The sequence below is a fragment of the Caretta caretta genome, chromosome 3, assembly GCF_965140235.1.
Source record: "Caretta caretta isolate rCarCar2 chromosome 3, rCarCar1.hap1, whole genome shotgun sequence".
NCBI lineage: Eukaryota > Metazoa > Chordata > Testudines > Cheloniidae > Caretta > Caretta caretta.
Genome location: NC_134208.1, coordinates 100,120,246 through 100,142,037, shown reverse-complemented (window position 1 = coordinate 100,142,037; position 21,792 = coordinate 100,120,246). Strand labels below are relative to the sequence as shown.

The 21,792-nt window shown below is 43.2% G+C and overlaps 1 protein-coding gene across 6 annotated transcripts in view; it reads right to left on the bottom strand.

Annotated features, from left to right (window-relative positions):
* The window catches only part of L3MBTL3 (L3MBTL histone methyl-lysine binding protein 3), a 156,962-nt gene that overhangs the window by 16,527 nt on the left and 118,643 nt on the right, over positions 1-21,792 (bottom strand). For all 6 annotated transcript variants that reach the window (XM_075126735.1, XM_075126731.1, XM_048844597.2 and 3 more), the window contains exons 17-19: positions 18,988-19,128; positions 10,657-10,821; positions 1,515-1,606 (exon numbers count right to left, since the gene is read on the bottom strand). In XM_075126735.1, the coding sequence (XP_074982836.1) occupies positions 1,515-1,606; positions 10,657-10,821; positions 18,988-19,128 (398 nt within the window). The remainder of the gene's footprint in view (positions 1-1,514; positions 1,607-10,656; positions 10,822-18,987; positions 19,129-21,792) is intronic.

The following is a 21,792-nucleotide window of genomic DNA, read 5'->3' as shown; positions in this document are numbered from 1 at the left end:
ATCTCAGTTTTTTATGATGGAGCAGACATTGTCTTTATTTCTTTAAGCTGATGGAAAAGACACCCTTTCATTTGATAAGCTAAGGCTGACCCTTGCTAATTCACACTAACTGCCTCTTTCCACATGATATTTGAGAACGAGCAGTTTAGACAGCAAACAGTGACTAAAGTTGTGGTGTGGAGTGAATGAGACTGTAGTCCTGCAGATTTGTGTCTTCCAAGGTGCTGACTTTCCAAAGTGCCAGGGGGTGCTTGACTCCTGGCTCTGCCCAGGCCCCACCCCCAATCCACCCCTTCTGCCAAGGCCCCACCTCTGTCCCACCTCTTCCTGCCCAGTTCTGCCTCCTTGCTTCTCTCCCCTCCCCTCTAGAACCTCCTGCCCACCACAAAACAGCTGATCCCGGTGGGTGGGAGGCACAGGGATGAAGGGGGTGGCGCTGATCTGCGGGGCCCACGGCAGGCAGGAGGCGCTGGGGGGAGCTGATATGGGGCTGTCAGTGGGTGCTTAGCACCCACCATTTTTCCCCCATGGGTGCTCCAGCCCCAAAGCCCCCATGGAGTCAATACCTATCTTCTTTTGGCCTGTAATCCGTTTTGTACGATTGCTACTGTATAATCCAGAGTAAATCTATTGAAGTAATTTAACATTTAGGTCCTCAATGGATAGGATGACTTCTTTTCTGACTTCTACCAGTGTAAATCAGCAGTAACTTTACTGAAGTAAATGGAATTGTACCAGTGTAAAGCTGGTGCAAGGTCAGAATCGATGGAGGGGGATGTATAGTAACTGAGGCGGTGTCCAAAAAACACTGCCTTATTTCATGTACACACTCTGAACAATGAGAACAGAAATAAAAAATGAACAGCTGCCTCATTCCTGGTGCACTGTCCAACCTACCAATTGGATGAGATATGAAATAATGTTAAGTAATCATGCAAGTAAGGACTATGACTGGAATTTTCAAAGGGGCATAACTGGATTTGGGGCCCAACTTCAATTGAAAGCCAATGAGAATTAGGTGCCCATTTCCTTCTCTTAGGTCCCTTTGAGACTGTGTGGGGAACCTTAACTTTGGTGAACCCTGATTCTGAAGTGCTTCACTTTGCATCCTTAATATTCTTTCAGTGTAATTTTTTTGGTGGAGTATATTTTTTTGGTGGATATATTTTACACTTATACAACTCAGCATGGGTAATCGGCTATTTGCAAACTCAGTGGAGAAAAATAATCTTAAAATGAGACTTTGTATGCCCGTATTCAATTCAGAGCTCATTTTGACAGCTGTGATAAAGTGCTAGGCACAGTCTTCCCTGACCACAAGAAGACAAAAAACACAGGTGTCAAATATGCTGCTGGCATAAAAGGGCACAACTCACTGAAGTCAATGGAATTGTGCCTCCTTATGTCAACAGTGAATTTGACCTATAAACTGAATCACAAAGTAGTAGCACACAAATAATTTAGCTTTTATATTGAAGATCTTAGTGCCAGAGATAAAAATACTTCTATGTTACCTCTAGTTTCATTTAAAGTTGACAGCTCATTTTCTGTCTCCTCTTCTTCACACTCTTCCTTCTTAGCAGAGTCCTTAGCTTGCTGTCCTCCTCTGGGGAAAACAAGGTGTTCAGGTTTTATTAACTTACATTAAACCTTTTAAATATGACAAATGCCCTTATTAACTATATGACAGTCTCTGTTACTTACACAAAGAACACTGTACTATAACCATAAAGTGCACCAAAAGGTTTTAAAGGGTCTATACTCCCATTGATGGAGTTCCTATTGTCCAAACTGAAATGGAGACTCAAAAAGGATGTAGCTAAAACTCACATATGTAAGTTTGTTGTGTTCAAAGCTTTAAATCTGACCTAAGATTCCACAATGCAAAACATTCAAATTAATATAGGTACAGAGAATTGGCAGGCAATGCAATTATTAGGTAGGTGTTGCACCACCTCCAATGCAAAGGAAAGTTGCTCAATGACAAACAGATGGAATCCTCTGTCTTATCATAGGCCTTGTCTACACAATAAATGCTTTCCTGGTATACCTTCATTGGTTTAGCTATATTGGCAGAACCCCCTTGTGTAAATGCAACTTATGCTAATAAAAGGAGTTTTTCTGTTAGCATAACAATTCAACCTCCTTGAATGGCGCTAGCTATGCTGACAGAAGCACCCTAGTATTGGCATAGCTGTGTACAGACTGGGGGTTTTGCCAGCAGAGCTATACTGGCTAGGAGGTGTGGTTTCTCCTACCCCCCGCCCCCCAATCCCTGACTGACATAACTATGCTGACAAAACTTTGTAGTGTAGGCCTGGCCTCAGAAGCTATTTTTAAAATACATATAAATATTTTGGGCTTAAATTAGACTACCCAGGCAGATGGGCACAACTTCACTGACATCAGCAGTGTTGCACTTGATACACTGAAAAAAAATGGTACAAGTGAATTTAGGGGACTAGAGAATCTATGCCTTATGCTACATTAGTGCACAAAATAACTAGAGGCATTATAGCGAAGCGCAATGCAAATATGTACAGCAGGAATTCCATGCTTTGGCACAAATGTAAAGAGTTGCTGTAGTGTCAAGCTTTTATTTATATAAAAATTTGGTTTCTAACACTATGTGCAGAGAATGCCTTATGAATATAAACTGAGGCAGTACACGGACTGTACACACAAAATGAAAGTTCTGAGAAACACATGACTTCCCCATTTATCTCCATGGTTGTTAACACTGGAACCTCATAGTGACAAAGTACATACCAACTTTTAACTATTTCTCGGAAAGCCATTTTAGTAGAAATATCCGTATAGTGGGCTTTATCCAGTTTGGTTAAATGCATTACAGTTAAAGAATATCAGACTTATTTTGTAAATTGGCTCTATTTAATTCTCAAATTTGTGTGTTCATGTTTCTTAATTGTAAATACTTCCATAGCTGACTACTTATGTTAGGTTTCCTTTGCAGATGTGGAAGTGCTATAAATCTACCTTAAAATTATAATTGCTCAATTTCCTAAAATATGCTTTTGGATCCAATCCTGCCAACACATTTATCTATCTTCAGTTTTAATCTCTTGATCATTCCAGGTTGTTCCAAGGGAAAAAAAATTGCAGATGTTAAAAGATGAAAATAACTGAATGTTCTAACATTTTTTTAAAAATATGGATGTCAAGGAAAAAGGGAAAGAGAGAAAGTCTGAAAATCTCTAATGGAAACAGTCTGGGAAAATCTGAGGGCACTAGGTGATCTAAGGTGCAAGATCTGGAAAAAGGTACGAAAAATCTTATGGGAAGAATGTTGGAGAAAAAATAGACTGATCTGGGTGAAATTACAGTCAACTTTATTTATTTAAAATAAACTAACGATAAAATAAATGTGTTGGACAATTTATTCATGTTTTCAAAGGCTCTGACTGAATTTAATTCTACAAGCACCGATTAATTTTTTTACAAAGATTCTCCTAAAATGTCCAGTGAATCTGTGTGAAGAAGGACATTCTACAGACTTTTGGTTAATTTCTGGCCATAATTATATTGTGGCAGGAGAAGGGAGCTTCAATTTTGCCTGAAGCATCAAGTTTAAACTACTCTTGAAAGTGGGAATATTGAATTAGATGGCCAAATTTTTCTGTTCAAGTATGGCAATTTTAATATCCCTATCTAGTCATTTAATAATATTGTGTAAATATTCTTTCTTCATGTGAAAGAAAAATGGAGAGAGATTAAGGAATCCAAAATAACATGGCATTCCTCCCTCCCTTCCCATCCTATATTTTAAAAAATTATATGTAGGGCTGTCAAACAATTAAAAAATTAATAACAATCAAGAGATTTAAAAAAATCACGATTAATCAGTTTTAATTGCATTGTTAAACAATAACAGAATACCATTTAAATATTTTTGGATGTTTTCCACATTTTCAAATATATTGATTTCAATTACAACACAGAATACAAAGTGTACAGTGATCACTTTATATTCTTATTTTTGATTATCTTTTCTACAGTGCAATATTTCTAAACAAAATAAATAGTATATTTCAGTTCACCTCAGACAAGTACTGTAGTGCAATCTCTTTATTGTGAAAGTGCAACTTATAAATGGAGATTTTTTTTGTTTTTGTTACATAACTGCATTCAAAAACAAAACAATGTAAAATTTTAGAGCCTATAAGACCACTCAGTCCTACTTCTTGTTCAGCCAATTGCTAAGACAAATAGGTTTGTTTACATTTACGAGAGAGAATTCTGTCCGTTTCTTATTTACAGTGTCACCTGAAAGTGAGAATGGGTGTTCGCATGGCACATTTGTAGCTGGCGTTGCAAGGTATGATGATGCTTGTTGAAAAAAAAAATGTGTTAATGAAATTTGTGACTGAACTCCTTGGGGAAAATGTTGTGTCTCCTGCTCTGTGGTTTTACCTGCATTCTGCCATATATTGCATGTTATGGCAATCTTGGGTGATGACCCAGCACATGTTCGATTTAAGAACAGTTTCATTGCTGTTTTGACAAAATGCAAAGAAGATACCAATATGAGATTTCTAAAGATAGCTACAGCACTCAACCCAAGGTTGAAGAATCTGAAGTGCCTTCCCAAATCTTAGAGCAAGGAGGTGTGAAACATGCTGTCAGAAGTCTTAAAAGAGCAGCACTCTGATTCAGAAACTACAGAACCTGAACCACCAAAAAAGAAAATCAGCTTTCTGTTGGTGGCATCTGATTCAGATGATGAAAATGAACATGTGTCAGTCTGCATTGCTTTGGATCTTTATCAAGCAGAACCAGTCATCAGCATGGAAGCATGTCCTCGGGAATGGTGGTTGAAGCATGAAGGGGCATACAAATGTTGAGTATATCTGGCACGTAAATACCTTGCAACTCCAAATACAACAGTGCCATGTGAAAGCCTGTTCTCACTTTCAAGTGACATTGTAAATAAGAAGTGGGCAGAATTATCTCCCGTAAATGTAAGCAAACTTGTTTGTCTTAGCTATTAGCTGAAAAAGAAGTAGGACTGAGTGGACTTATAGGCGCTAAAGTTTTACATTGTTTTGAGTGCAGTTACGTAACAAAAACAAAAAAATCTCCATTTGTAAGTTGCACTTTCATGATAAAGAGATTGCACTACAGTACTTGTCTGAGGTGAATTGAAAAATACTATTTCTTGTGTTTATCTTTTTTACAGTGCATATATTTGTAATAAAAATAATATAAAGTGAGCACTATACGCTTTGTATTCTGTGTTGTAATTGAAATCAATATATTTAAAAATGTAGAAAAACATCCAAAAATATTTATAATAAATTTAAATTGATATTCTATTACTGGTTTACAGTGTGATTAAAATTGCAATGAATCACAATTAATTTTTTTAATAGAGTTAATTTGATTTGAGTTAATTGCTTGAGTTAACTGTGATTGACAGCCCTAATTATATGTTCCATGGACAGATTCTGTCCAATCAGCTGTAGCTAGATCGTAAACAGTGACTGTTAGTCATCCTACCAAACATGTAAAAGAGAGAATTTGGGGTCTAGTTTGCTATTTAACATTTTAAATAAGTAGTTACTAGTGTAATTTTTATACCCTTATCTATTCCTACTAAGAGTTGTGATAACATTTAATAAATAATATAACAACAACAATATAATAGGATGCCAGAGAGCTTGGAAACCTCCTCAGCTTTGTGCTAAACTGTTTTGAGCTTTACACAGTCCTTTAACAGGTATCTTGATAAAAGTCTGTTGTATACTCAGAGTTAGGGCACAATGGCCCTCTTTCCTCTGTTAAACTGGAAAATAATCCTGTGGCATTCAGTGGGGACTCACCACATTTGAAAATCAGGCCACTGATTTAGGAACCTATGTATGAATTGAGAAGGCTAAATCTAAGACTCCTACTTTTGAAGATCTTGGCAGGGACTATTCTGTTTGAGGCAATTATCTTTTACCTCTGTACATGACTGTATCCTTTTAATAGGTTAAGAGTGAACTCTTGTTTGTTTGCAATTAATTAGTGTTACTGTATCATGCTCATTAAGGGCTTGATCCAACTCCCACTGAAGTCAAAGTCTTGCCACTGATTTCTGAAAGACTTGCATCAGGCCATAATTGCTTCTTATAAAATTAAGAACACCTTTATGTATTATCAATATTGTACTTGCTGCCTACATTTTATAAGGAAAATCTTTAAAGACCTGGAATTATAACCAGATACTTAATTTACCTTTTATTATACTAGCTAAAAATAGCTGGGATCTATTTTTTTCTTTTCTTATCTTTTATCTTAATTTTTGTACTCTGTATGTTTCAAGGTGTTTGAGTTATGATATATTTTTCACTTATTAAAAAACAGAGTCAATAACAGAATTTGAATGTGCTGTCCACATATATAATTCTCTTCCATTTTCTGTTGGCATACTGTTGATCAAAATAAGAGGCCCTATGGTAATTTTTCTTTGCTTTGTCCTGTATTTCACAAACGCAATTTCAGTTTAAACAGAAATTTCACAGAGGTACTCTTTTAGGCAGCAGTGTTGATCGTGAAGAATCATATTTGGGATTATAAAAAATCTTGACTATTACTGATAAAAGTATCACTTCATTTTTCCTATTATTTTCTACGGAAAATCTACAGTATCTATTTTCAGGAAATGGATTAACCTTTTATTGACTCCAGTAATCCAAACGTTGCATGGAAGTTTAAAGATTATATGCCTAGTACCTGCAACAAAGTTGACTGATTATTTCCATTACAATTTCATTTCCTTTCACAATACTCTCACCATAAAGTAATTTTGTTTTCTGATTTCACAGACTGGAAAAGTGTCAATTCTTGAACCAGAAGAGTTATCTGAGGTACCCTAAATATGCAGTGTTGTAGCTGTGTTAGTGCCAACATATTATAGATACAGAAGTGGGTGAGGTAATGCCTTTTATTAGACCAGCTTCTGTTGGTGAGAGAGCCACATTCTCGAGCTTACACAGACCTCTTCTTCAGGTCTGGGAAACTAAGGCTTTGTCTACACTAGCCCTGTTGTTGCTAAAACTTTTGCTGGTTGGGATATGGAAAAATACACCCCTGACCGACATAAGATTCACGAACAGAAGTGCCAGTGTCGACAGCTATGACAGAAATGCTCTCCCACCGACAGATACTACGGCTCATTTGAGGTGGTTTAATTATGCCGGCAGAAGAGTTGTCTCCCACTGCCATAGAGTGGCTCCACGGGAGACCTTACAGTGGTGCAGCTGCAGCAGTACAGCTGTGCCATAGTAAGGTCCGTAGCGTAGACATAGCCTAACTCAAAGTGTCACGGCTAAATACAAGATCTGAACAGATTGTTTAGTATACGTAGTTAAAACGTATTTCAAGGGACCATTCAAGGCGAGCGGCAGTTTAACACTTTTCCAAGTCATAAGGAGGAAAGCAACTGGGAGGGGGTTACAGATTGTTGTACTAAGCCATAAATCCAGTGTCTCTATTCAGTCCATGATTTTCAGTGTCTAGCAAAGTTATGAATTTAAGCTCCAATTCATAAACAGCAGGATGGTAAATGGTCCTGAGACGCATCTGAAGGGGGCAAAAGCGCAACTTCGCATATTGGACCACCTGGGTGCAAGCGGAAATGTGTCCGAAGAGTCTCAGACACATCCGAACTGTTGTGGAAGGCTGAGACTGAAAACTGAGGCAAAGGTAGCGAACTGTCTGAAAACGGTCAGTTGACAGAAACACTTTCAATGTCATGGAATCTAACAGGGCCCCAGTAAATCTGATTTTCTGAGTGGGAGCCAAGTTGACTTCCTGGTGTTTAGGAGGAGACCCAGACAGTCAAGCAAGTGCAACGTGGTGCTGATGTGAGCAAGAACTTCCTCTCTGGATCTACCCATCAGTAACCAGTTGTCCAAATATGAGAAAACGTGAATTCCCTTCTTCCTGACATACACCCTAACAATAACCATGCATTTGGTAAAAACCCAGGGGGCAGAAAAGAGGCTGAATAGATGCCCTGTGCTCTGCCACGATGAATCAAAGGAACTTCGAGGCTCCGCAAAATTGCCACATGAAAAGTAGGCATCCTGAAGTTTCAGAACAACAAACCATTTGTCCTGAGACAACGCAGGGAGAACAGTCCATAGAGTGACCATTTTGAATCTCATGTACCTGATATATTTGTTGAGGTTGCAAAGATCAAGGATGGGTCTTACCCCTGCCTTGGATTTGGGTACAAGAAAGTACTGGGAGCACAAATCAAGATCTCGGTGTTCTAGAGGAACTTCCTCCACTGCTCCCAAAGCCAGCAGACCTGCTTCAGGAGCAATATCTCATGAAAACGGTCCCTGAAGAGGGACAGGGAGGGAGGGTGGGGAGGAGAGATGGAAAGGAACTGGATGGCATAACCTGAAATGATGGTGCTTAGGACCCAGCTGTTGGTGGCAATCAAGTCCCAAGCATTGTGAAAGTGGGCCAGCCTGCCCCAAAGGAGGGAGATGAGGAGGGAGGAGCAACAACTGGAACAGTGCTTTGAAACAAGCGGTCAAAACGGCTGCTTGGGGAAGATCAGAAGAGAACTGGCTGAACCCAGAGCCCGACTGCTTTCTCCTGTAGGACCTATCCCTCTTTCTGGAGTAGTCCCATTGCCTCGGAGGAGGGAAAGGCTGGACAAATGTGTGATAGGGATGATACTGCTGCCTCTGTTGAAAGCCATAGTGAAAGTTGTCATGGTAATATCTGTGGTGCTGAATGCAGTGGTGCTGAGGAGATTTGTACGGGCCCTACTTCCACAGCCTGTGGAGAAAGAACACTGGGGTATTGCGCCAAGAAACCTGAATGTTCAGCAGCTCGTTCAGTCAATGGGACTACAGATGATGCAGCCCTGGCAAAGTCCTGGACCAAAGGAGAGGTCAGGACTCAAGGTGGAGGAGGTCTGTAGCTGCCTGGTACCCTGCCGACATGGAAACAGTTGGTGCTGGCATCTCCCTCATCAGTACTGGACTCAAGAGATGCCCAGGGGCTGAAACCGGAGTAAATGGTACAGGGCTTTTAACCTCTATACTTGCTACCAAGGAAGGGATAGACATATCCAGGCCATCCCCATGTGGTGGCACTAACTCTGTGCCAGTCCAGTTTTCCTGGGGGAGGTGAAAGAGTCACCCCAAGACCTTGAGCAGTCTCGACTGGTCTTAAAACGACCCTTTCCTTGGCATAGTTGACAGGGAATGGCTCCTCTGCTTCTTCAGAGAGGTGCCTGCTCTAGAATGTGAAGTGGAACCCCACGACAGTCTCCAACCTGATGAGGGCCTCAGTACCGAAGCAGGTGCTGCTTCAGGCAAAGGTCCCAAGCCACTTTGTTCTAGAAATTGACTCATCTGCAATCTCACAATGCTCTTTAACGTGGGCCTCACTGAGACAAAGTGAGCAACCATGTGTTGGGACCACAGTTGGGAATTGCTCCCCCACACGAAGAACAGTGTTTAAATCACCATGAAGGCATTTAAGAAAAATCTAAATCTAGAAAGAAAAAAAAAAATGAGAAAATCTAAATGATCATAACTACTGCTAATCTAACACTCAGGATACTACTAACTATTTACAACAAGAGAAAACTAAACTAGTTGTGAGGTTAAGACCACAGGCCAGAGGAGCGGCTACAGCCACATGGTGCGAGCGCTGCCCCTCTACAAGAACTGATACACAAATTTACACTGGGAGTGCACACACCTAAGTGGAATACACGGAATACATGGCTGCGTCTACTCGAAGTTTTCAATTACTGCTATGTTATTTTTTTTATTCGTAAACATCTATATCAAAAAGTAGATTTGCAGATTCTTTAATCAAAGAAATCACTGAGTAGGTCCAAGTTTCTGGGGATTGAATTGGTTCTTAATTAAACAGTAAGCTTCAATAATCTAAACATTACTTTGTGATATCTACTCTATTTGACTAACATTCCTAGGCAGAGAACTGTATCTCATCTAATTTGCTACTATCACCACTTATAATTTGGGTGTTCTGAATGTTTGAGATAATGTGAAGACGCACAGAATTAAGCAAGGCTGGCTCATTCTAGTGTAGGATAATAGCCACCAAAATAAGGCTTCAAATCTGCAATGAGTTTAACTTGAGTAGGTTCCTTTACCCACATGAAGCCCCACTGAAGTCACTGGTATGTTTACATTTTAATTTCACATATACTGACAATAGCAACTTTTCTGTAACACTAGTCAAAATTTAGATTGTTTTAAAAACTAGCTTAAACACACCTTGCTCCTTTCAGCCCAAACAATTAATACAAAACCTTAGTGAGTTAAATAAGCACTTTTCATTTAAAAACGTGATTTATTTTTAAGGAGAACGCAGTGAAATTCCTCACCTCTACACAGTCAATAATTTCCCTGTTCAGGAATATACGTATCTCTTCATTTTTCCCTATGGTCTGCATTATTCACTGGCTGTATACATTATGACACACTATTTATTCTAGTCTTTAATTTAGAGACAACTACATGGCTTCCTTGTGTCTCCCCACACCTTCCTGGGAATTTCACTAATAATTCACTGTACTGTATGTATGTAACAAGCTGCATTTCACACATAGTCTCCAAACAAAATATATTTCAAAGGTAGTTGAAAGACACATACCTAGAAGGTTTCTTGTCTTTGGCATCACATAATAGAAGTTCTTTGCAAGGAGATTTATTTTCTGTATCTTCCTGCTTTGTCATCTCTGACACAGATTTCCCAGATGATCGATTATGAGCTGAAGATTTTGAGCCAGTGTGACCAGGGCTAGGACATTTTCTGTCACTATTAAAACAAATTGATAAAGTTTTGAAATCTGAGCTGTCAGTTTATTTTCTATGTGGTTGAAGATTCATTGCTGTAATTAAAGAAATATTGATACATCAAGAAATCATATATTTAAAGAAAAATAAAATTTCCTTCCCTGCTACTAACAAAACTTTACAAACTGACAAAAGTTCAGCTCCAGCCACAACTTCAAAGCAGTAGATATATAGCTATTTTTAGAGCACTAGCACCAGTCCTCCTAGCTCAAGTCTGTCGACCTGGGCTTGGAGGCTCACTGCCACTTGCTCTGAAATGCTGTGTAAATTTACTGTATTGTCACAGGTAAAACTCCCACTGGGAGTAGAGTTTGCCCAGCACTGAGTGCTTTTGAAAAGCCTACCAGTATAACAGTAATACAAAAGAACTTTAAAATTTCTTTCCACAGTTTTTGCTTTAAAAAAAAATGTATGCATTGTTGTGTCTTGGACAATCAAAATAGATTAGGGCCTGATACTATTCCCATTGAAGTGAAGTTACTGTAGGCACCAATGGAACTAGTCAGTTTGTTGTCAATTTCACTTTCTAGTTCTAATACATTAGCACAATCCTACAATCTGGGGATAATTTAACCAGACAGTGAACCTTTAATAGCTGAACACCCTCTTTGTTTGTAACCGTAAAGTGGGGCTTCTCCATGAAAACAGCATTTAAAATACTACATATTCAAAATTCAAGGGCATTATACTGGGTGAAATTCTGGAGTGCAAAAGAAGTCACCATTAGCCCATTTCACTCAAATGTAGCCCTTAGAAATACTGCACACACACCCCCACACACACACACTACAGGTGTTTGCAATTGATTTTGGTGTAAAAACCTGAAACTGTTGAAAACAAACATATGACCAGACCCTTGCCACCACAACCATTTTCTCCCCAGTGCTTCTAATAAAAAATGGTTATTAACCTTTCCAAAACGCTTGTTCTTTGAGCGGTCTTGCTCATGTCCCTTCCACGTTAGGTGTGCGTGCACAGTGTGCACCGTCAGCAGAGATTCCTGCCACAGTGATATCTGTCAGATCAGCGCTAGCGACCTCTAGGGCCCCATGCGCAGGCGCCCATATAAGGACCCGGACAGCCCCACACCCTCTCGGTTCCTTTTTGCCAGCTAACTCTGATGAAGGGGCAGGAGGGTGGGTCGTGGAATGGACTTGAGCAACACATCTCTAAGAACAACAGTTACGGAAAGGTTAGTGTAACTTTTTTCTTCTTCGAGTGCTTGCTCATGTCCATTCCACGTTACATGACTCCCAAGGGATACCTGAGGGGGCTCAGAGTTCATGGACACGTGGATTGCAACACTACTCTACCAAACTTGGCATCATCTCTTGCCTGCTGGGTGATGGTGTACTGGGAGGAAAAGGTATTTAACGATGATCAGGTCGCTGCTCTGCAGAGGTCTTGGATCGGGACCTTGGCCAGAAATGCTGCTAAAGAAGCCCGAGCTCTTCTTGAATGAGCGGTCAAGATGGCAGGAGGTGGGCCACCTGCCTGCTCATAGCACATACAAATTCAGGAAGTGATCCAGGATGAAATTCCCTGGGCCAAAAGCAGTAGGCCTTTCATCCTGTCTGCTACTGCCACAAAGAGCAGTATGGATTTACGGAACAGCTTGGTCCTCTCAATGTAGAAGGCCAGGGAGTGTCTAATATCCAGCGTGCGGAGATGCCGCTCCTCTAAACTCTTGTGCAATTTTGGGAAGAAAACTGGCAGGAAAATAGCCTGATTACTATGAAACTGCGAGACCACCTTTGGGAGGAATGCTGGGTGGGGCGCAGTTGAACCATGTCCTTACAGAACACTTTATATGGGGGTTTCAAAGTAAGGGCCCTGATTTCTGAGACCCTCCTGGCCAACGTAATTGCTACCAGGAAGGCAACCTTCCAGGAGAGATACGACTGACGGCACAATACCAGCGGCTTAAAGGGAGAGCCCGTGAGTTTTGCCGGGACCAGGTTTAGGTCCTATGGTGGGATAGGTTTGCAAATTTGAGGGTAAAGTCTCTAATTCCTTGAGGAAGCAGATGGACATTTTGTGTGAGAAGACCAACCACTGGAGAGCTGAGATAGCCACCAGATGCACTTTCAGAGATGAAAGGGCTAGGCCCTGGTGTTTCAGATGGAGCAAGTATTCCAGCACGGATTGGAAGGGTGACTGAATTGGTAAGAATCCTCATTGGGAAGACCACACCAAGAAACGCTTTCTCTTGGCTAGATAAATCACTCTAGTAGACAGTTTCCTACTACACTAGCAAGACCTGACGGACTTGTTCTGAAGAGGCCTGCTCCGCCGGGTTCAACCATGGAGATTTAATGTGGTCAGGTGGAGAGTCCTGAGGTTCAAATGGAATAAACATGGGATCTTGCAAGATCAATTCCGGGAGGGTCAGGAGTGGCAGCAGGGGTGCTACTGACAGATCCAGCAATGTGTCAAAGCAGTGCTGTCACGGCCATGCTAGGGCTATAAGGATGACCCTTGCTTGGTCTTGCTTGTCTTTCAGAAGGACCCTGTGCACCAGAAGAATGTGAGAACACACATAGAACAGGAGTTCTGTCCATGGAAATAGGAAGGCATCTGAGATACAGCCAGGGCTGTGACTGCAGTGAGCAAAACTGATGGCATTTCCTGTTCCGTTTGGTTGTGAACAGGTCTAAAGGGGAGATCCCCATCTCTGGAAGATGGATCTGGTCTCCTCTGAGTGAACAGATTACTCATGGTGAGAAGAGAAATATCTGCTGAGGTGATCTGCCAGAGCGTTCCAGGCTCGCGGAAGATGGGAAGCTTCAAGGTGGAAGGAGTGTTTCATGCAGAAGTCCCACAGGCGAATGGCCTCTTGACACAGGGTAGACGAGCACACTCCTTCCTGTCTGTTGATGTAAAACATGGCTGCCACGTTGTCCGTGAGCACTCGTACAACTTTGCCCGTGATCTGGGGTAGGAACACTTGGCAAATTAAGCAGACAGCTCTGAGCTAGCTGACGTTTATGTGCAAGGAGAGCTCTTCCTGGGACCACAGTTCCTGAGGTGCTTGAGGTGAGCTCCGCCCAAACAGGATGCATCTGAAATTAGGGATATGGAAGATTGGGGGGTAACAAAGTTAACGCCTGCACATACTGAACGGAGATCTCTCCACCAGTCGAGAGAGACAAGGACCAGGATGGGGATTGTAAGCACCCATTCCAAGTGGTGATGGTTCAGTGACTACACATAAGCCAGCCAAGCTTGAAGGGGCCTGAGATGTAGTCTTGTGTGCCATACCACATAAATGCACGCAGCCATGTGACCCAAAAGTTTGAGGCAAAAATGGACTGTTGTGACCAGGTGGGCCTTGACCTTGGATATCAAAGCCGACATTGTTTAGAACCGAGACTCTGGGAGGAAGGCTCTGGCCCAGGTAGAATCGAGCACCATTCCAATAACCTCTATCCTCTGGAGGGGATGCGATTCGACTTTTGCTCATTTATCAATAGGCCCAGGGCACGGAAAGTGGCTGGACCAGGCTGATGCTAGCTTTCACCTGAGCCTCGGACCAGCCCTTGGTCACAGCCAGTCATCAAGGTAAGGATAGACTTGAACGCTGTGGCTTCTGAGGAAGGTCGCCATCACTGGCATGCATTTTTTGAAAACCCAAGGGGCTACCAACAGGCCAAAGGGGAGGATGGTGAACTGGCAATACGTCTGGTTTACAATAAATTTGAGGAATCTTCTGTGGCCCCGGAAGATGGAGATGTGGAAATAGGCATCTTTCAAGTTGAGGGTGGCATACCAGTCTACTGGAACCAGGGAGGGAATAATAGAGACCAGGGAGACCACGTGGAACCTCAGTTTCTTGAGATAACTGTTGAGGCGACGCATGTCTAGGATGGGTCGAAGCTTCCCCCCCAACCCCACCCCCTTTGGCTTTTGGTATTAGGAAACAGTGGGAGTAAATCCCTTTCCCTCTCAAATTCTGAGGCACCTCCTCCACAGCCTCTACCTGCAGGAATAGGACTAGAACCTCCTGGACTAGAAGTTGTTCGTAAGAGGGACAGGGATGGGGGAGAATGGTGTAAGGGAGGGGTGGAAGAAAACTGAAGGGTGTAACCTTCCTCCACTGTACTCAGTACCCAGTGGTCTGAGATGAGGGACCATGACAGGCTGAAGTGGGAGAGTTGGTCTGAAAACAAAAAGGGGGCAAGATCTGGTAAGGGAACTGATATAACGCCCTCGGGTGCCCCTTCAAAAGTTCTGTTTGGGGCCTCCCGGGTATCTGTGAATATGGTAGTGAGGATGAGGTGCAGGGGGGCAGTTGCCTGTGCTTGTAACCCCTGCTCCGTTTTGAAATGGGTCCTGGCAAGGCAGCAGAGTTGAGAAGCGGGTCGGCTGTTGAGGTCTGAAATGCTTCCTTGAAGGTGCTGGGAGTAGAGGCCCAGGGAGCTGAGGGTAGGCCTGGAATCTTTTGGACCATGGAGTTTTGAGACCGTCTGCTCAGAGAAGAGGGAAGTTCCCTCAAAGGAAAAATCTTGGATGGACTGCTCAGGTGGCAGCCCTGAAGACTGGAAGCAGGAGCACCTCCTCATTACCTCAGCCGAAGCCATCGTTCTGGCTGCCACATCAGCTGCGACTAGGGCTGCTTGGAAGGAGGCCCTGGCTATGGTCTTCCCTTCCTCCATAACAGCAGAGAACTTTTGCTTGGAGTCCTGTGGCAACGAGTCCTTAAACTTTGCCATGGAATCCCAAATGTTATAATCATACTTCCCCAAGCAAGCCCTGCTGGTTGGAGATGCAAACCTGCTAGCCACCAATAGAATAAATCTTTCTACCGAACAGATCTAGCTTTTTAAAGTCCTTTTGCTTGGGGGTTGTGCCTACCTGCCCTTGTCTGTCTCTCTTTGGCCACTGTGACCACAAGGGACCCAGGAAGAGGGTGGGGATTCAGGTGTTCATATCCCTTGGCAGGAATGTAGTACCTCTTCCCTGCTCTCTTTGAGGTGGGAGGCAGAGAGGATGGGGTCTGCCATAGTGACCTGACTGGACCCGGAATGACGTAATTGAGAGGTAGGGCCACTTTTGATGGGCCCGCGGCAGCCAAAATGTCAATGAGGCTATGTGAGGACTCTTTAAGAACCTTCACCTCTAGCCCCAGGTTAGAAGCCACAATTTTCAATAGTTCCTGTGACCTCTAAAGTTGTCCTGTGACACCAAGCTGTTCGGTCCCAAGACAGCTTTGTCTGGGGAGGAGGAAGAGGCGCGTACTGGTGGGGGGTCTTCCTCCTCCTCTTCTGTACCAATCACAGCACACAGGCCTAAATCCTGAGTGTTGGTACTGAGCTCGATACCAGAGTCTGGGTGAGGTGCTGGATGGCGTGGGAGTCCTTCTCTTGGACACCACTGAGTATGAACAGCTGGAAGGCAGTCCTGGTACTGGGGGAAAAACCCCACAGATTCCAAAATGGCCATTGGACCTGCCAGGTGCTGGGGTGGCACCCGTGCTGAGAACCAGTGGGATGTAAGTTAAGTACTAGTGACGGCCTCTTGTTTGTGTGCAGGGCTCCACCTCCAACTCAGAGGATGAGTCATCTTGAGGAGACCATGGAGTGGGGGCCGGTACCCCTGCTTCTGCCAGCTGCTGCTGAGGGTCCAAGAAGTCTCCACCGATGACGGTAGGACCGGTTTTCCCTGATCGGTACCAGAAGACCCAGTGCTGGACAGCAGCTCTCGGTAACCTGTTCCCTTCTGCTCGATGCTCTCGTCGGCAATGGTAGTTGCCCCATCAGGGTCAGCAGAACCTGGAGTGTCATCAGGTCCTTGGACGACACAAAGGCCTCCAACGTGGACGGCACCTTAATCCCACTGGCACCACAATATTCCCCCACTGTCGGTGGATGGTCCCGCACCAGACTCAATGGCACCTGCAAACAGGGTGCTGCAAGTGGAGCGGGAGTGGCCTGACAGGGGTCACACTCTGCTTGCTTGTCCTTTCCTGGTTCCAGGACACGTCCCCTCTCGGACCATGTTTCTTGTGTTTCTTTCTCAGTACCAGAGACGTTAAACAGTGCCGAGAAACATGTTGCCAGAGGAGCACTTCACACTGAAGCCAAGGTGCTCGATACCAAGTCCGACTAGCTTGGCTCCAACGCCAGCCTAAGTGCGGCTTTTATCAGGATAGCCCTTAGTCTAGTTTCCCGTCCTTTTTCGTACAAGGCTGAATTTGTGGCAGATTTGACAACGCTATTGTACATAAGCTTCCCTCAGACACTTCAGACAGCTGGAATGTAGGTCGCTCGCCAGTATGGGCTTGTCGCAGGAGATGCAGGGTTTGAAGCCTGGAGACTGCGGCATTCCCGGCCCCAGGGGCAGAGTATGCTCCTCTAAGCTATAAGAGGGTGGTCTAATTAGTATGCACTAATACTATATACCCTATAGTTTAGGGGCCGGTTTTGTTCAATATCTTCATAAATGATCTGGAGGATGGTGTGGATTGCACTCTCAGCAAATTTGCAGATGATACTAAACTGGGAGGAGTGGTAGATACGCTGGAGGGGAGGGATAGGATACAGAAGGACCTAGACAAATTGGAGGATTGGGCCAAAAGAAATCTGATGAGGTTCAATAAGGATAAGTGCAGGGTCCTGCACTTAGGACGGAAGAACCCAATGCACAGCTACAGACTAGGGACCGAATGGCTAGGCAGCAGTTCTGCAGAAAAGGACCTAGGGGTGACAGTGGACGAGAAGCTGGATATGAGTCAGCAGTGTGCCCTTGTTGCCAAGAAGGCCAATGGCATTTTGGGATGTATAAGTAGGGGCATAGCGAGCAGATCGAGGGATGTGATCGTTCCCCTCTATTCGACATTGGTGAGGCCTCATCTGGAGTACTGTGTCCAGTTTTGGGCCCCACACTTCAAGAAGGATGTGGATAAATTGGAGAGAGTCCAGCGAAGGGCAACAAAAATGATTAGGGGTCTGGAACACATGAGTTATGAGGAGAGGCTGAGGGAGCTGGGATTGTTTAGCCTGCAGAAGAGAAGAATGAGGGGGGATTTGATAGCTGCTTTCAACTACCTGAAAGGGGGTTCCAAAGAGGATGGCTCTAGACTGTTCTCAATGGTAGCAGATGACAGAACGAGGAGTAATGGTCTCAAGTTGCAGTGGGGGAGGTTTAGATTGGATATTAGGAAAAACTTTTTCACTAAGAGGGTGGTGAAACACTGGAATGCGTTACCTAGGGAGGTGGTAGAATCTCCTTCCTTAGAGGTTTTTAAGGTCAGGCTTGACAAAGCCCTGGCTGGGATGATTTAACTGGGAATTGGTCCTGCTTCGAGCAGGGGGTTGGACTAGATGACCTTCTGGGGTCCCTTCCAACCCTTATATTCTATGATTCTATGTACACTACTACTAGAATTAAAACTGAAGATAACTAAATAGAGAACAACATAAATCACTGACTGTCTTGCCTAAGCAAGAGAAGTTGTCTGAGCAAGTGTCACGGGTAGTAAGAAGGAATTGAGAGGGTGCAGGGCTGGCCGGACACCTTATATTGGTGCATGAGCACGCAGCATCACAGGGCACTAGAGCAATTTTCCACTGAGGGAAAAATCTCCAGCAACGGTGCATGCAGCGCATGCACACCTAACATGGAATGGACACAAGCAAGCACTCGAAGAAGAATAAATCGCCCCAGGGCCTTAACTCCAGGCCTGTTGCTGCTTATTGCAAAACTCACCCTCAATAATTTGATTCCCCACTTCCCCGCCAATAAAACCAAATTTATTAGGGCTGTTTTTCAAGCATCAACACTCATATATACACATCAGTTAAACTGCTCTAACAAATGTAAAAACAAAATGAATCATTTCCACAAGTGAAATTAACCATTAAACAACTGATTTTAAATAATAATTAACATCTTAATGGTCTGTACTCTTGCTAAATCATACATAATGAAATCAGCATCAATTTTTGTCAGTTCAATCATCTGCAGGCTCAGCTCTGACAGGGCCATTTCTTCTCTGGAAATAGCAATGTAGAGAAAAGCACAGGTTTTTCGAGAAAATAGAGCCTTCAAGTTCTGTAAATTATGTAATATAGCATTTAAATAAAATGATATTATTGTAAGTTGTTAATACTATTTAGATCTTAATTACTTGATTACAGGAGAGGCTGATCTTTCATTTACTTCTGTCCTTCTGTTCTTGGGGACAGATGGACTGGCTAGCGGCATCTCTCCACTTAAACGATCTGGTAAAATACGTTCTTTGTTCAAGTTGACGTCAGAATATGGGCAGCTGACAACACAGAAAATTGAAGAGAGGAGAGGAGAAATACTTCCATTAGCTCAGACACTGAACAAACTCTCCTTAGTTTAAGTGAACTGACTATAGATTCCAGCCTGAAACAATGAACAACAAAGATGGAAAGAAATATTCTCACTTTAAATTATCATCAAATACACTAGATCTTTGACATGCCAACCTGTTTGCACCTATCTTACTCTTTCTTTCTACAGCAATTTACTACCACAGGACAGGTATTATGGCATAAATTCTAGAAGCCAATAGAAAACCAAGCATGGATGGATATTCAGTAAAACACCAGCTAAAAGGGAAAACTGGAACTGTGCTACTAACCAACCTCAAGTAGCAAATATTTGCTGTTATTTCACAAAGAAGCAAACCCGCTGTGTTGCTGTCTTGATGCTTTTATTTTCAAATCAGCTCTTTTCCCACCACACAACTACCTCAGAATACTAGCCAGACTCCCATGGATACTGGTCCTCCTCCCATTTAGGTTGTCCTACTGATTTCTGAGTGGTCCAACAGTATTGTATTGACAATATACACCAGACACCATGCCCAGTTATCCTTTCCTCCGGACGGTACTCCCCCCAACCTACATAAACTATTTGTATGGATTAAACAGAATCATGATACCATGGTTATTTGTCCTGCAATACATTTTACAGAAAGAGTTACCACTACGCTATTCAACTCTGACTGGGAACAGTGATTGGCCCACATTCTGATTGGCTGTTAGCATTTTAAAAATTATATTACATTCAAAAATATGTTAAAAGAATGTAATTTATATTAAAAAGCCAAGCACTTGAAAGGTAGGAAATGCCAGATTGACAGTTGTTCACAACTGGTCCATCCTGTGCAGTGAATGAGGCAGGGATCCTGTGGAAAAAGTAGTATTTGATCATGTAATTAAAGGCATTATCATAATACACACAACGGGGCTGAATTAAGATTGCCAGGATAACCATAAAACAGACATTTACGATCTTTAAAGTCCTTGACTTTGCAACCTAAATAGCATAGTTTTCATACTGGGAATTTCCTAGTTTATTTTTTAAATGAGCAATGGTAAAACTCAATTTCATTATGTGCAGCTCTAACAATCTCCCCATCTTCTATCAGCAGCAGAACCCGGAGACCTCAGCATCGCCCTACCTGGCAAACTACATTAGATGGCAGCAGGAGAAGGCTGTTATCCCAACAGGAAGATGGTCTGCTGACACTATGTACTGGGTCCAGAGAATGGTCAAGGAGAGCCCAGTCCAGCTCTCTTTCTCTTTCCAACCCTGGGAGACGAAGGACTCTCATTCCAAGGGGTGTCCCCAGATGTAAGGGGGCTGAGCCTTGTGTAAGATCTGGAGAACCTACAGAGCTCATCTTTCTCTACTTCACACAAGGAGTTAGAGCAGTTTGTGCCTTATGTGGTGCCCCTGGGAATGGAGGGAATAGGAAACTGGAGCCATATTCTGCATCTGAGGGGACTATAAGGGCAGCCCAGTTTGGCGCTCTCTTGCCCACTTCCCGAGCTTAAGGAAGTTCCTCCTTGATCTGATGCCCTCAAAGGGGAGGGATGGGATATGTGCCAGGTCCAAGGAGGAGGAGCTGCTGCGGGAAGCCCAGCTTTCTCTTCCACTCTCCTGCTATATCTGCTTTGTCAGCTCCCAGCTGTTCAGTGCAGTGTCTGCTGCTACAACTGCTTTGGCAGGTATGGGAGCTCAGTCTCAGGAAGTTCACTGATTTTGGCAGGCTGCACCAATGTTTTCCTGAGGAATTAAAGTTAGAGAAGGAAATAGTGATTTTTAACCTTTTACAACATTATGTCCACGAGGCCATGTGACCCAAGAGCTGAAAGCAAGCACACCCTGTTGTCATTGGGTGGGACTTGAAGCTTTGGGAAAGGAAGGCTATGGACTGACACCTTTCCACTGGGAGGTAAGCTGTGGCAGTCCTGAAGTTGAGGACTATGAAAGTTATGTGCTATATTGACTGTAACTTAGATTTGTCCAAATTCAATTTCAGGTCTAGACAGGAAAACAGCTTCCTGATGATTAAGATATTGTTTTGGATCTGGTTGCTTGATGCTCCATGAATTAGCTAATCATCAAGGTATGGAAATACTTTAACGCCAGAACAATGGACCTGGGTTGCTACTACTGCCTTGCACTTGGTGAAGACCCTGGGGCAGATGACAGTCTGAAGAAAGTATCGCCAAGTGGAAGTATGAGTCCTGCAGATCAAGGGCAGCATACCAATCTCCAGGGAAGGGATGAAAGAGGCAACAATGATCATCCTGAACTTGATTTTTTTGATTAAATAATTTGCTTATTTAAACCTAGAATAGGATGTAGGCCACCAGATTTCTTTGGGACCAGGAAGTACTGGGAATAGAAGCCTTTGCCCCTGTGTTGGTAAGAAACTTTTTCTGCTGCTCCCAGTCAGGGCCAGCTCCAGCGTTTTTGCTGCCTAAAGCAGCAAAAAACAAAACAAAAGAAAAAAACTTGCCGCTGAACACGGAGGCGGAGTGGTGGTGCAGCTGAAGAAGAGTCGCGTCCCTGCCGCTGAATTGCCGCCGAGCGCGAAACGCGCTGTGATGGAGCAGTGGATTTCTGCCCCAGAGCTCTATGTCCTGCCGCCCCTTTACATTTGCCGCCC